Source organism: Larus michahellis, chromosome 5 (genome assembly GCF_964199755.1).
Source record: "Larus michahellis chromosome 5, bLarMic1.1, whole genome shotgun sequence".
Taxonomy (NCBI): Eukaryota; Metazoa; Chordata; class Aves; order Charadriiformes; family Laridae; genus Larus; species Larus michahellis.
The window spans coordinates 23,435,207-23,449,658 of NC_133900.1; the positions used below are offsets into that span (position 1 = coordinate 23,435,207).

A 14,452-nucleotide genomic window follows, 5' to 3' on the forward strand; every position below is an offset into this window, starting at 1 on the left:
TAGTCGCGGGCTGCTTGAACGGCGAGAGCGGCGCGAGACTCGGCGGCGGCCGCCGGCGCGACTCCCGCCCGTCCCCTCGCGTCCCCTCCGCCGCCACCACCGCCACCATGTTGGCGGAGCAGGAGAACCAGGAGAACGTTCCCCCGGGCGGCAAAGCAGCAGCGCCGCCCGCCGCCGTCACCCGCGTGGCGCTGGGGCTGCTGCGGGGCGGCCAGCAGCGGGCCGGGCTCCCGCCGCAGGTGAGGTGAGGGGAAAGGGGGGAGGCGCCGCCATCTTGGTTCGGCGGGAGCTGTCAGCGGCGGCTGTCAGCGGCGGGGCCGGGGCGGGCTGACCGGCCGCTCTTCCCGCTCCCCACAGGCGGCTGCGCGGGGCGGTGGTGAGGGCCATGGCGCGGCGGCGGCGCGGCGGCCGGTCGGCGGGCAGCAGGCCTTCACCATCCATGTGGACGAGCCGGACGGGGAGCAGCGGCGGCGGCGAGGCGGCCCGGCCACCCAGAAGGAGGAGGAGGAGGCGGCTGCGCTGGGGCTGCGGACGGCCGTCTGTGCCCTGGGGGAGCGGCGGCCCCTCGCCCCCCTGGGCAACGCCATGGAGCTGAGCTTCGGTAGGTGAGGCCCCGCCGGGGCTCCGGCGGGGGCTGTAGCGAGGGAATGGTTTCCAGAGCGAAGTGGAGGAGAACTGGAGATCCTGAAACTCTTTGGGAAGTGGGCTGGTCTGGTTCGGCTCGGAAGATAGATATGTTTCTAGTTGATGAAACCCAATTTGTTTCCTTTGAGCCTCTACACTTTGATCCCCTACTCTTTGTAGGTAGTATTATGCTTTTAACCTTAACAGGGACATGGGGTAATGGTTTTAAACTAAAAGATGGTAGAATTAGACTAGATATAAGGAAGGATTTTTTTACTCTGAGAGTGGTGAAACACTGGCACACGTTGCCCAGAGAAGTGGTGGATGCCCCCGTCCCTGGAAACATTCAAGATCAGGTTGGATGGGGCTCTGTGCAACATGATCTAGTTGAAGAAGTCCCTGCTCATTGCAGGGGGGTTGGACTAGGTGGCCTTTAAAGGTCCCTTCCAACCCAAACTATTCTATGATTAACTGTTGGTACCTCACAAGAGAAACCAGATTATAGACAAGAAGAGCAGCCCTTAGACTTTCACCCTTCGCTGCACTGTAGAGTTAGAAGGGGACTTTACTTGGGCAGATACTGAGACTTAATGGACTTTTCTCCCAGGTAATACCCTGTACTGGTGCAAGTGTTTTGAGCTCTTCCCAGTATGTAAGAAATGGGAGCTGTTGGATCCATCTCCTGTAACACGCGCGTGAATATCTGAGGACTGATTTCACCATGGTCCGCTTCTGCATTCTCTAAAAAGCTGTGGTACTCCAGCCCAAATAGCTAGGCTTACAGGATTCACATCTGTGTAACAAGGTAACACAGGATGCACTGAGCACTACATAATCGCAAGAGTTTTCCATCCCTTTATTCTTACGGGGAAGATGAGAAAGGGGAATGGTAAGCTTCCCTGTTGCAGTAGTGTTTTGGCTTCCCTAGAGCCTCCTCAATCCCAGTCTAGTTGAGTGATGGTCTGCCTTCTCTGCCTGCCCAGGAGGCAAGAGACCCACCAGCCCTGGGGAGCCACCATTGGTATACTAGAGAATAGGGTAGTGTCTGCTGCAAGGGAGTGGTCTGACTGTGCCCCTTCTAACATGGCTGTTATCTTCTGCTTAGATTCTCCAAGTATTATGGATATTTCAATAACCTCAGAAGCAGAAGAGAAAAAAACAAATGTTAATAACGTGCCAGACTATATCGGCGATATCCATACATACCTTAGGGAAATGGAGGTGAGCTGCTGTCTCTTCTTCTTTGCATACAGCTTATGGGGGAGAAATTTGGGGTTGAGAAATGCACCCAAACATTAGTTACTACTACAGTGACTAAGTTAAATCTTGCTAGAAATAGAGAATTAAGATGCTGTGTCCACTGCTGTGAACACAAGATTGGTTTCATGTGATAAAGTTGGTTGTGCCATGCACTGAACAGAAGCTGGAAAGCAAGCTTATGGAAATATAACTGATTGATCCTAGACTTAGCATTGTTTACTTCTGATCTGTTTAAACTGTGGTAAATGGAGCTTAAACAGTTGCTTCCCTGCTGGCGCTTAGTCCAAACTCAGTGTTATCTATTGTCTAAACCTACAGGTGAAATGTAAGCCTAAAATGGGTTACATGAAGAAGCAACCTGATATCACAAACAACATGCGGGCTATTCTTGTGGACTGGCTGGTGGAAGTTGGAGAAGAATACAAATTACAGAATGAAACTCTGCACTTAGCTGTGAATTACATTGATAGGTTTCTTTCTTCAATGTCTGTTTTGAGAGGAAAACTGCAGCTTGTGGGTACTGCAGCTATGCTGCTCGCATCGTAAGTGAAATTGTTTAATTTAAAATTCTACCTGCTGGTCTCATACAAGTGGAAATCTTGTGGCTATCATACTTCTGTTGCCTATAGCCAGGCTAACTTGGGAGGACTTCACACTAGAAGAAAAATCAGGAGTTATCCACCTATAAGCTTGGCAGTTTGTATGAAACTCTGCATGCAAGGTTCTAAGCTGTCTTTGTAGATTGCCCTAATGTGGGGATTCATTATTTCTAGCTGTGGCAGCAGAAGGCTTCTAAACAGTATTTGAGGGAATATGCACAAGGCATGTGAAAGCAAAGTTTTTCTTGCTCTAATTATTAGTTTAGTGGGTTCTTCTGGAATTTCAGTAACTCTGAGTCCCAAATTGTTTAGTGCTAAAATATCAGGGGGAGGGGCTGTTTGCAAGGGCATGTAGCGATAGGACGAGGGGCAATGGTTTTAAACTAGAGCAGCGTAGGTTTAGATTAGATATTAGGATTCTTTACAATGAGGGTGGTGAGACACTGGCACAGGTTGCCCAGAGAGGTGGTGGAGGCCCCATCCCTGGAGCCATTCAAGGCCAGGCTTGACGAGGCTTTGAGCAACCTGATCTAGTTGAAGATGTCCCTGCTTACTGCAGGGGGGGTTGGACTAGGTGACCTTTAAAGGTCCCTTCCAACCCAACACGTTCTGTGATTCTATGATCAGACCATTGTAACTTTGTAATTTCAAATATTGCTGATCCATGAGCTATAGAACCAAGTGCAGCAAACTAGGTCAGTAACAGTGCCCAGCTACTTCACAAGTCAGAATTTAAATTAGCATGCTGCTTTCATTAAATGTTGCTGGTTATCTGGTTTTCTAGTACTCAATTATTTGCTCATATCTATTTCTCCTGGCAGAAAGTTTGAAGAAATCTACCCTCCTGAAGTAGCAGAGTTTGTCTACATCACAGATGACACCTATACCAAGAAGCAGGTTCTGAGGATGGAGCACTTAATTTTGAAGGTTTTGTCATTTGACTTGGCAGCTCCAACAATCAACCAGTTCCTCACTCAGTATTTCCTACATCAGCAGACAAGTGCTAAAGTGGAGAGCCTGTCAATGGTAAGTAAGAACTACTGGCTCGGTCTGTCTAAGTAGAGAGTTCTGTTACCATTAATGCACTTCACAAGCTCCGTTTCCAAGTCCCAGCAGAAAAGAAAAGAAATGCTGAAGGATTCTTCAGTCCAGGCTTCCCCACCTCCTCCTATTTTTAAATGCATAGTCTCCCTGGGAGAGTTCTGGAGAGTTGTGCCGTGTGCTCCTCCACAAGTCTGAGTTACTCCATTCCTGTCGCAGACGGGCACTTGGCCTGGCTCAAGCACGTGTACTTACTCAGAGCAGGCAGAGATTGATGAACTTGAACTTGGGGTTTGTTTCACTGCTAGATAGTTCCCTCTTTCTTATCTAAAACTGCCACGCCTACCCACCCACTTTGGCTAAAAAGGACTTTTGTTTTGGTTTTCCCTTCAACAAGCAGTGAGCTCTGCATCCAGAGGCTAATTTGTAAAGCAGCACGCAGATGAGGTTTCAGCTAAAGTTATATTGAATCCTAACTGCATGGCAGGTTCCTACATGGAAGCCTTTCTCTCATTGTGCAAAGGTCAGACCTGACTACTTTCTTCCCTCTAGATCTTACATACCTCTAAATATAAAATGTAGTGTTGAAAAAGCATGCTCTGGGGACGTTGTTTGACAGTAGCTAACAGTAGATGCTAAAAGAGAAAGTAGGTGGAAACTAGTAAAAGCTGTTGCTCCAACTGATGGCAGGATTGGAAGCTTAAATTAGGGTTCTAGTGCAACTGTCAAATGCTCTTCTACTTCCTTTGGAAGCAGATGATTCCCTTTCTCTCGTTGCAGTACCTCGGGGAGCTGAGTCTAATTGATGCTGATCCTTACCTGAAATACTTGCCATCAGTTATTGCTGCTGCAGCATTTCATCTAGCAGACTATACGATCACTGGACAAACTTGGGTATGTACCACTAAACCTTGAGACCTCACGCACCTTTATGCATCTTTAGTGTTATTTGTACGCAGTTTTGAAAGCTGGGGACAGGGCTGCAGGAATTGCAGTTAACTGGGGATTGTTCCCTGTGGTATGCGAAAAGAGGTGGGGGGCGACACGCTTTTTCTTGGAAGGAAGAGGCATCCACTGATGCATTCCGTTCTGGTCATCCTTCTCAAAGCTGTGAGCGGCTTCCTTGTGATGAGGAAGTGGGCGGTAAGAAAGGCTAAACACTGGAGGCAAGGAATTCTTGCTTAGAATATCATAGTTACCAGGATTGTTGTAAATCTACACGAACTGCTAAAATCTGAGCAGTGAGTATTAAACGACTTTGTGCTTGAGAAAATGACACTTGGCTAATCTCCTAGAAGAACGGAGTTTCAGCAGGAAGCTAAAAACTCTACCAGTGGTCATCAGCGCAAGCAAAGAGAAATGTTCAAATGTCCCTTTTCCTTTCCTTTTTCCCTCAGCCTGAATCCCTGTGCAAAGTAACAGGCTACACCCTTGAAGACATCAAGCCCTGCCTCGTGGACCTACACAAGACCTACCTCAAAGCAGCTGAGCACATGCAACAGTCCATAAGGGAAAAGTACAAGAGTACAAAGTGAGTATCTGCAGAGACGTGCGACAAGCTGGTTGTCGTAGCACGTAACTGCTGAAGGGGGTGGGGGGGTGGGGTTGTGTGCATTTTGGGTCTGCAGTCAGACTCAACTAACCAAATCCACCACACAAGTGAAATGGTGACAAGACTCCCCAGGTTTTTCGCACAATGTTTTGTTGAGCAATACTTTGTGTTCGTCACCAGGTGAGGAATTTTGATGTTCCTACAGTTAGTGGGCAGGAGATGGTAACTAACACTCCTAAAAAAAAAATCTGTCGGCGTGGCAGCCGGACAAGCCCCCAGATGTTTCCTGCCTTGTGAGAAATGTGCTTTGCTGCAGTACATGTGCTGTTCTTTACGGCAGAGAGCACTTTGAGTGAGGTGTCATCCTGCGTCTTTTTTTTTTCCCCCCTCTCTAGGTACCATGGAGTATCGCTTATTGACCCACCAGAGACACTAAACTTATTGTAATAATCAAGAGACTGATCTTTTTAAAAGATGTATATTACAGGAAAATGATGTACAGTTTTAAACATGGTTCAAAATTCTAGATGTGATCACTCAGAATATTAGTACAGGTTTTGATGAGCTTAATTATGAAGTTAGTTTTATGTGGTTTTACTGTAAATCTTTTGTACATGCGATCTTGTTCAGATATTTAGCTGGGGTTTTATAAAAATTTTCTTTTCAAGCACGGAATTAACCATGCAGACCAAGTGAAGTCTGAGACTGCTTATCTAATTATAGACTAAACATTAATATTAGCAGTGCATTATTACAGTAGGGCTCTTTCTCCTTCCAAGTAAGAATGACTTGGACTCCACAGCAGTATTTGTAGCATTTTTATGCTGTCTAGTTTAAACTGAGAGTTAGTATAGATCCAAAATGTGGCTTAAGGGCTAGAGTACTGGAAGAAACTATGTAACAATGAGAATGCCTTGCTGGAATTGTCTCGTTAAGATGTGCCAGTTACTGGAAGCCTTGATTGCTATCTAACGTACTGCCAGATCTCCATCAAGGTAAAGGTTGGACTGCACGGCAAAAACCAGTATACCAGTTCATACTTCTCTCTTCCAGTACATAGAAAGCGGTCTTGCTATAGGTATTTTCTAGTCAACATGTGAAACTGACGCTAATTTAAACCCGTGGAGTTCCCACTGATGTGTTAGCTGTCCCGAAAGCCCATCAATACAGACTAAAAAAAATTATAGTCATCAGTCTGCTCACCTCGTACCTCTCTAGGGGTGGTGGAGGGATTAAAACTGCAGGAGGGTGAACTCTGTACCCTCAAGAGAAGGGAATGCCTTCTGGCATGGATGGGCTACGTGCAGAGTTCTGTACGTCCCTCTTGCTTGGAAAGGGTTCCTCTCCAGCAAAAATGTAGACCAAGTGGTTTTATTTTTCCGTAGTTCTGGAACCGTTACACGAGCAAACTAGCACATAAACATCCACTTGATCTAATGGCGATGACCTTCAACCTGTGTAAATGGAGTGGTGCTGCCCTGTACCTGCGGTTCTTTGCATGTAAAGCAGTGAGCGCACGGAAGCGGGTTTAATTAAGCCATTTCCAGGTTGGCTAATAAACAATTTTTTACATCTGATGGTGGTGGTCTTGCCAATACCTGAGGGGTACCCACTGAGGGGTAGTACTGCCCTCTTCAGCTGGCACTCATTTCTAAAGCTTTTTGGCAAGGGTGAACCCTGCGCCAACTCAACTTGAAGCCGATTCAGCGCTGTCCATCTGGTTATCTGGACAGCCAGCAGATACCAGTATCATTTCTTCACAGATGCCGAACAGCTGTTATGGTGTGGGTTATTTAAAATAAATTTAAAAAAAAATCATCAGCCCTTTGTCGAGCTGACAAACACGCATTATAGTGAGACAACTCGCCTGTCTCGACTCAGTAATTAAAAACTTGCTGTTCTACCCCCACCCCTCTCTCCAGTCTGAGCCCTCCATGAACCAACTTAGTTACAAAACCCCTCAAGACTAAAGAATGCAGCAGGGGCTGCCTTTTTTGGCCAATCTGAGCTTTTTAGGATGCACTTTGACTCTTACACATGTTCTAATGTTTAATGAAGAACTGTATGTCACTGGTCGACCATGTTCTCCACTAGCCTTTAGCTTAATTTCAGTAGGTTGCCACTGAAAAGCTACTGAACCTGCGCAGCGTATCATGTTTGGTGTGTAGCATTGGGAATGCTCCAACCTCGCAGGAGAGGGAGTTTGTTTATAATACAGGAACACCATTGCCACAGCTGCGACATCGGGTTGTGACCTTGGAAGGGCAACTCGAAACACTGGCTGGCAACTATTCTTTGAAGACAACAGAGCACAGCGCTCTTCCCGAGAAACTGGGTTCTGCCTTCCCCTTCTGTTTTGTGGTGCAAGCTGGAAACTTTCCAAGACCACTGAGAAATATGAACTTTGGAAGAGGAGTAACTTAAAGGAGGCTCATGAATTATTTTCCCCAGAGAAGCGCAAGAAGTAGTATTTAAGTGAAAGGACTACAGTGATTTATAGTATTAATTTACTGCTTAATGAAATGCCCCTTTGCTCTGTTTTCAATGGCAGTTGTTCTGTTACTTGTTCCCATAGCACAGAGAAATATTCTCCCTTGCTCCTCGAGATTTGCTTTCAACATACCAATATGGCTTCCTCTGCAGCCTAAAAAATACCTCTGTCATGGGCTGGCATCTCTGCTCAGTATGATTATGTTCCACTTCCCTCAGCAACAGCTCTTGCTGCTGTGAGAAATACCATCTTTTTCCATCTTCTCATTTTCCAAAGTTAATATGGGACAACTCCAGCTCTTGCTACTAAGCTTTGAACAAAATATCCCAGGTTGTACTGTACTACTGTTTTGCCTATGCAGTTTAACTTCTAGTCCTTTCAAAATAAAGCCTCTAAGGAACATAGGGTGTGAAATATGTGTGAAGAGAGAAACAGCAGTGCAAAGAATACCATTCTTTTTCCTGAAGAAGTTTAAGGTCTTGTGATACTGCAGAAATAAGAAGAAACTGAATCTTCACCCATTCTTGTACTCCCGACAGTGACTTTGGGCTGCAAGAACCAGCACTAAGAAAACCCACTGATTTAGCTCCTGGGGGAATGGGGCTTTGTGTTCGTCCCTCTCTGAAAGAGCACCACTTGATAAAAGCTTTGCTTGGCTGGGAGCAGTTTACTAGTGTTTTTTATGTTAAATTCTAAATCTGATTTGGGGAATGTAAAACCTGTAACAGTAACTTCTCTCCTGTCACTATTTCATGAAATACTAAGGTCACATGTAAAATAGTCCTACTTTGCTCTTGTAAATATGTGCATGTTTCCAGTTTGACTTGGTTTTCAAACAAAGCAGCTAGGGCAGCTATTTTGGAAACTTCCTCGTCACTTCACTTTGCCCCATTCGAAATCCAGAGCATCATTCTTTGAATATACTTCAAGAAGCATTCCTGTCTGTTGCATGTAATATTTAATTAAACTTTTTAAGAAACTCCATTGCTGAAGTATGAGTTGCTTCTCTATGACAGTTTTGCAGAAGTTCTATGCTATTTTTTTTAAGTACATGTATTTCTGTTGATTTTTATACAGAGAGATTCAATGAAAGGTAAGATGCGGAGTGAGGCGGGCAAGGTTTCAAGTCACAGCACACCGTTTCCCCGTGAAGAGCATTCCAAGGCATGGCAATAGCTACCTTCATTGAGAGAAGCTTTTCCTGGCATTAAACTTCAGCCGTAATTCCTGTTACCACCTGAACGCTTAACTGTCTGCAGTTCAGTTCAGTAACGGCAGAGGCAGTTTCATTAAGAAAACTGCATCTTGCCTCTGCAATTCAAGTTGTAGAACTTGAGTCAGTTCAAGTTGAACTAGGGAGTTTTCTGCTGCAGCCAGATGCAAACCACAGAATTTCACTTACATGCAATTTTTTTTTATTTAAAGCTGTGTACAATAGTTTTATAAAATATACATAAAATCAGGACCAGAGGAAATAAAATTATCTACAAAATAAGTTCAGTAATGATAGAACAAATTATGAATTGTACAGCATTTCTGAAGGAGGGATGACGGCTTTAATGAGCAGCTCTCTTCTTTTTTCTCCTTTTGTTAAATGCTTTTTTACTTGTGTTTTCTTGCTTCGAGTTGGTCTGTGCTCTGTGAGCAAACAACATTTGTATTAAAGAAACGTACTGAACAGTTTTATTTCAAAAGAGCACAGGCGGATCATCCATAGCAGGGCAACCATTGTGCAAAGTTCAAACTTCGTTTCTAGAAAGCATACTCTGCACAATAAGGGTGGCCGTGACTAGTTCAGGGATACAGCAATAAGTCTCACTTCTTGGAGAGAAAACGTAAGATTAGCTGTAGGGGAGCATGTAGAATCTCTGCAGCATCTCCAAGGAGGAGCTGATTCAAATCCAGTTTTATGCTCTTACTCCCTTTGGATGTTAGTCAAATATCTATACCCTTTTCAGACAGCTGCAGGTCACCAGGATGACCGGCTTCCTAGGACAGGAGTAAACTGCCCTAGATTTAAAATGCCTCGCCCTCAGTTACCTATGTATACAGTCCCTTTGATAAACTGAGACCTTTCCTGGCCTTGCCAAAATCCTGTGCTTCCTGAAAATACTCCTCACAAACATCTTTCCCCTCCTAATTTCACATGATGGTTACCTTGTTTTCTTTGGTAGTTCCTGTGGTTCCAGAATGACAACTTCTTCCTCCTCGCTGTCGGACAGTACAATAGGTTCATCTAAAAAAACCCACACAAATCCACAAACCAATGAGCAGTTTTGTACAAACAACTTCTGCAACTAATAACCACCGCATTTTAAAAGAAGCATTCAGGGTGTTTAACTTGGAGCCCTCCATATACTACAGAAATAAAATTTTCTTTTGAAGAAAAGAGAAGTGCCCAGGTGAAGTGAAAGTAGTAAACGAGCGTAACTCTCAAGTGGAAAGTGGCTACAATGGTTCTCTCTTGCTAAGGACCTCTTTCACATTTGAATTCTAAACTGTTGATAAAGTGATATAATAAGCATTTCTGCTATCAAGATAAATACTTACCCTTCTTAGTTTCCTTCATTGTACTTGTATCCTCAGTTTCCATTTTCTGACATTCTAAAGCAGTTGCTTCACTTTCATCTTCCTCTTCCGCCGCTTCTTCCCTGTCAGATTCTTCAAGGTCTCCCCAGGAGTTCTCTATTCCTTCCCCAATTTGGGCTGTCCCAGGAGTGTGCAATATCGGTTTGGCAAAACTAAAGTAGTTAAGAAAAATCTTGCTTTGCCAGTAAACTCTTTGTATTCTGAGAGCAAACCAGCTGGGTTTTAAGCTGTATCTTTTCTCCCCAGCGGAAAACAGCCTTAAAGGGGACCTGAGAGAGACTACTTCTCCAGTTACTATAACAATCTGTTACTTCAGACTGCAGTTTTGCACTTTGTGCCAGGAATTAAGTTATGTTGATGTTTCCTCTGAAGGCTGTAAGGCTACCTAAGCTGCAAGGAACCTTGGGTGTGCGTTTAGCTTCTAGTAGTGCTAATGCAGGGGGTGGGAAGCCTGGTTTTCCCCTGAATAATGCAACAGAAAAGATACACTTCCGAAGGAGGGTCGGCTTTCGTGATGATTTCTTCTGCTTGTTCTTCCACATTGTTAGTATCAACAGCAGTGCTTTCCATTTTGAAGGCAGTGATCTTTTGATTCGGTATAGATTCCGCAAAGCCGAACTTCCCACCTTCTTTCCTAGTCATTCAGTGACAGACATTATGTCAGGATGTTTCACACTTAAAAATGCTTTCTCTTTTCCAGTTCAAATATACAAATACTTGTTATTTACTTACTATACAAACACAAGTGAAAACAATTTGCTGTTCAAACTACAGGTTGACATGACTTTTTAGTATGTTTCTTAAAAACACCCATTTCCCTTCCTTCCCGAAACACTCACCTAACTTTCTGGTCGTTCTCCAAGGCTTTTTGAATTAGTTCTGTTATTTCTGCAACCTTAACAGCTGTTATTTTACTGCATCTCAGAACCTGTTTGTTATACATACAACAACAGTTTACAATCATGAAAACAAGGTATTTTTAACTGTCAAACATCACAGGAGTCACAAGCACTTAAAATAAAATACGGAACCTTAGTATGAGGCACTGGATACACTATGAGTTGATGCAACAGGTTCACACAACAGCCTCTAGCTATTCATGACAGCGCAGCCTGAAATTAATTTACAGACTCCATCAGCCAAATCACAGGGGAAAAAACCACGCATATCTGACCAAACAGTGTTCCTTTCCTACGTCTCTTCTTCAACATGATGCACAGTACTATGCTCTTCCACTAGGACTAAAAATACATCATCTTTTCCAATTATATCCAACAGGTAATTGATTTCTTAGCTTCCAAACATCAAGGACATTTCACTACGAAGATTACAGCAAAGGAACTAGTTTATATACAAGAGGGAGACTGGTCAAGGCAAAGATTTACCTGATCCTTTATTAGCATAATCCCTCCACTGGACTGCATGGTACAAATTTCACGATGTTTATTCATGGCAATTACGAGGACACCATCCATTACACGTTCTTCGCGTTCACTTGGATCCACCAATAAATAGGTTCTAGAATCAAGTTTAAAGGCAACAGTAAAAATCTGAGGTGAGTTACTACCCTTAAAACAATTAAATAAAAGAATCAGTTTACATATTAGTAATTCCGGTTATATTCTCCTCCCAAAAGCTTTCTATGCTATCTGTGGAAAGCTGCTGGTTAGTTACACCGTGCAGAACACAAAAATATCTCCCCATGGCATCCCACTTCAGATAAAGTATCTTAAGAAACTGGCTTGACAATATAAATATTTTTAGGGCTCTTCTATGTTTAAAATCAATTCTGCAGAACTGACAGTAAGCTGCTCCTGTCAGAAGACTTAAAAATCTTACCCTTGCTGGAAGAAGGCAAAACTGACACAAATAGGCATGTGGTGGATACTCAAGGGGACGGGATCGCGTTCCTCAGGAGTGTACTGTGAAAAGAATTGGCCCAGAAGACAATTATTTACAAAACACATTTAATGTCAAAGTTATGTACTGTACAAAGATATTTAAAGAAATAGAAAACAAAGAAAAAAAAAGGCTAACAAATGTTTAGTCATCTAAATATTAAAAAATTTCTTTTTTAACTCATGTGCAGTTCTTACTGTTTACTACCTACATAGGCATATACAGCACATTCATCAGCCTTATGCTTGATTTGGTCAAAATACTGTAAAATACATATCTTCTACAATTCGTATTCCCGTAACTGAGGTTGATAAAATTCAGTATTCAGCAGGCTTCCTTACTATCCTTTCACATTTTGAATAGTAACACATCTATCCTAAAATGTAAGTATCTTGGAGTTTATCTGCTTACACACTTAATTCTCCCTTTTAGACAGATAGAAACAGCTACCTGTGATGATGCCACAACGTTTCTCTGGTAGAACTTACCACAGTTACTTCCTCTCCTTGCACAGACACATCTGGTCTGCGAAAATGACACAGAGCTACAATTCCTGCTATGCTGGCAGCATCAATAATGTTCCCATCATGATTTAAGAGGTGCAGGTCCAGACGAATTTGCCAAACCTGAGGAAACGCATATGTGACTGCTCGGTAATTTGTGACACGATTCTACAGAAGTTATTGTCTTTCAAGATAACTTCATTGTTTTGAACCATAAAAAGAACCAGCATTCAGGGCTGTGCTTAGGAAGATGAAAGATCTCAGTACATCCGAGACACCCAGTGTGCTACATTTAATTATGACAAAATACGTAACACTTAAGTAAACTTTAAACTTTACTCTGCAAAGAAATATTTGAGTGTGCAGGGTCTCAGCTACTTCAGGAAGCCTGTGTAGATATTTAAGTTAAAAACACCTGTAAAATCAGATGTGTGGCTTATATTATCCTAAAATCAGAATTTCTAGTTCCCAAAACAAGACAGAGACCACCTTAAAAACAGACTATATGTATCTTTTAGTTTAAAACCACTTGAAATTAGGTTTTCATACCTTTTCACCAGCAACAACGCAGAGAGATTCAGTATCTATACATTTGGAATTTCTCAGGCATCGTTCTATTAGTCTGTTCAGTTTCACCAATAAATCTGTTTGCCTGTTAAAATAAAGTTAACCCCAACTGAATACGATTAACGCAATATACTTACATGTATCAAAACAGCGGCTCTTATGTCATCCTTACTTAGTCTTTTTAAGAAAGCTACATACCTGCCAGGCTCAAAACCAGGTGCAGCCATCGGTGAGAGCTCAAGATTAAAGAAAAGTATACCTTCGGTGGGACGATTTGGCTTGGGGGGTACAAGTTCACATGAGACTTGTGCAAGAACCCTGCAAAGATATATAAACCACTTTTAGTCACGGAATTTAGCAGGAAAAAACCTCCTACCACTAGAAACAAAATACATACTTTGAGAAAGCACAAGGTTAGGCTTTTAGTTTGTACTTGTCGCTCCTGACAGTTTCTCATTCAGTGCCTGTCATACATACGTAAAGCCTTGTCAACAATTGAGTGTACCAAATGTAGACATTAGAACATGTCTAAAAATAGACTCAGGCACATGAGAATCTATAACTAAATGCTTATGTAAGTGCGTATACTCCACGTTTCCGCACACAAAAAAGGGCTGTTTGATTTGTGGAAGAGTACGAAATGTAATGCGAGATCAGTGAATAAAGCGATTAAAAATTATAATAATTTTGTATTTTAGAAATTTGTTGTAATCGATAACCAACACAGAAACCCCATCCCTTCCCGTCCCACTTCTCCTCTATGGTCCCATCCTTGAATTGCTACCACTTTTAGGCTTCGGTCCTTAAAATCTGTTTAACGTGACGGCAGCGGGCTTCCAGCCTGACAGCCTTTCCTGGGGCCGCGGAGCCGGCCCAGCCCCCCCGCACCCACCTGGTCTTCCCCAGCTCCACGATGCAGCAGCCGTAGTCGGCTCCGAAGGAGATCCGCACGTTCCGGTAGTCATAGCACTGCCGCCCGTCCAGCCGCTACGGGCCCAGAGACAGACACACCGGATTAATGCGCCATAACCGGGGGGAGGGTCCGGCCTACCCCCGGGCGGCGGCAGGGGGCGACCCGCGCTAGCCGCCCCACCCTCCTCGGGGACGGGGAAGGGAATGGAAAAGGGGATGGAAAAGGGGAAGCCGGCGACGCACCTTCCTCTCCTCGACGGCGCGCAGGATGAAGCGCCGCTCGCAGTTGGAGAGCGGCGTCGCCTTCATGGCAGTCCCTGAGGCGCGGCGCGAGCTACAGCGGGAGCCCGGCGGCCGCGCGCGGTGAGCGCGTCATCGCCGCGAGCGCGTCATCACCGCGCGACGGCGGGTGCCA

At 44.0% G+C, this 14,452-nt stretch overlaps 2 protein-coding genes across 2 annotated transcripts; one reads left to right on the forward strand and one right to left on the reverse strand.

The window, feature by feature from the left end:
* The first annotated feature begins 57 nt into the window (after positions 1 to 57).
* On the forward strand, positions 58 to 8,449 carry CCNA2 (cyclin A2). The gene is made up of 8 exons (XM_074588506.1): positions 58 to 239; positions 358 to 601; positions 1,730 to 1,845; positions 2,203 to 2,426; positions 3,305 to 3,509; positions 4,305 to 4,418; positions 4,922 to 5,055; positions 5,472 to 8,449. The coding sequence occupies exons 1-8, from the start codon at positions 108 to 110 to the stop codon at positions 5,521 to 5,523; spliced, it is 1,221 nt and encodes a 406-aa protein (XP_074444607.1). The 5' UTR covers positions 58 to 107; the 3' UTR covers positions 5,524 to 8,449.
* A 510-nt stretch (positions 8,450 to 8,959) lies between these two features.
* On the reverse strand, positions 8,960 to 14,438 carry EXOSC9 (exosome component 9). Its single transcript, XM_074589138.1, has 12 exons — positions 14,281 to 14,438; positions 14,018 to 14,112; positions 13,324 to 13,443; positions 13,108 to 13,210; positions 12,544 to 12,681; positions 11,996 to 12,078; positions 11,542 to 11,674; positions 10,996 to 11,084; positions 10,644 to 10,790; positions 10,118 to 10,308; positions 9,725 to 9,803; positions 8,960 to 9,205 (listed from the first exon to the last, which is right to left on the reverse strand). The coding sequence occupies exons 1-12, from the start codon at positions 14,344 to 14,346 to the stop codon at positions 9,124 to 9,126; spliced, it is 1,326 nt and encodes a 441-aa protein (XP_074445239.1). The 5' UTR covers positions 14,347 to 14,438; the 3' UTR covers positions 8,960 to 9,123.
* Between the last annotated feature and the right edge of the window lie 14 nt (positions 14,439 to 14,452).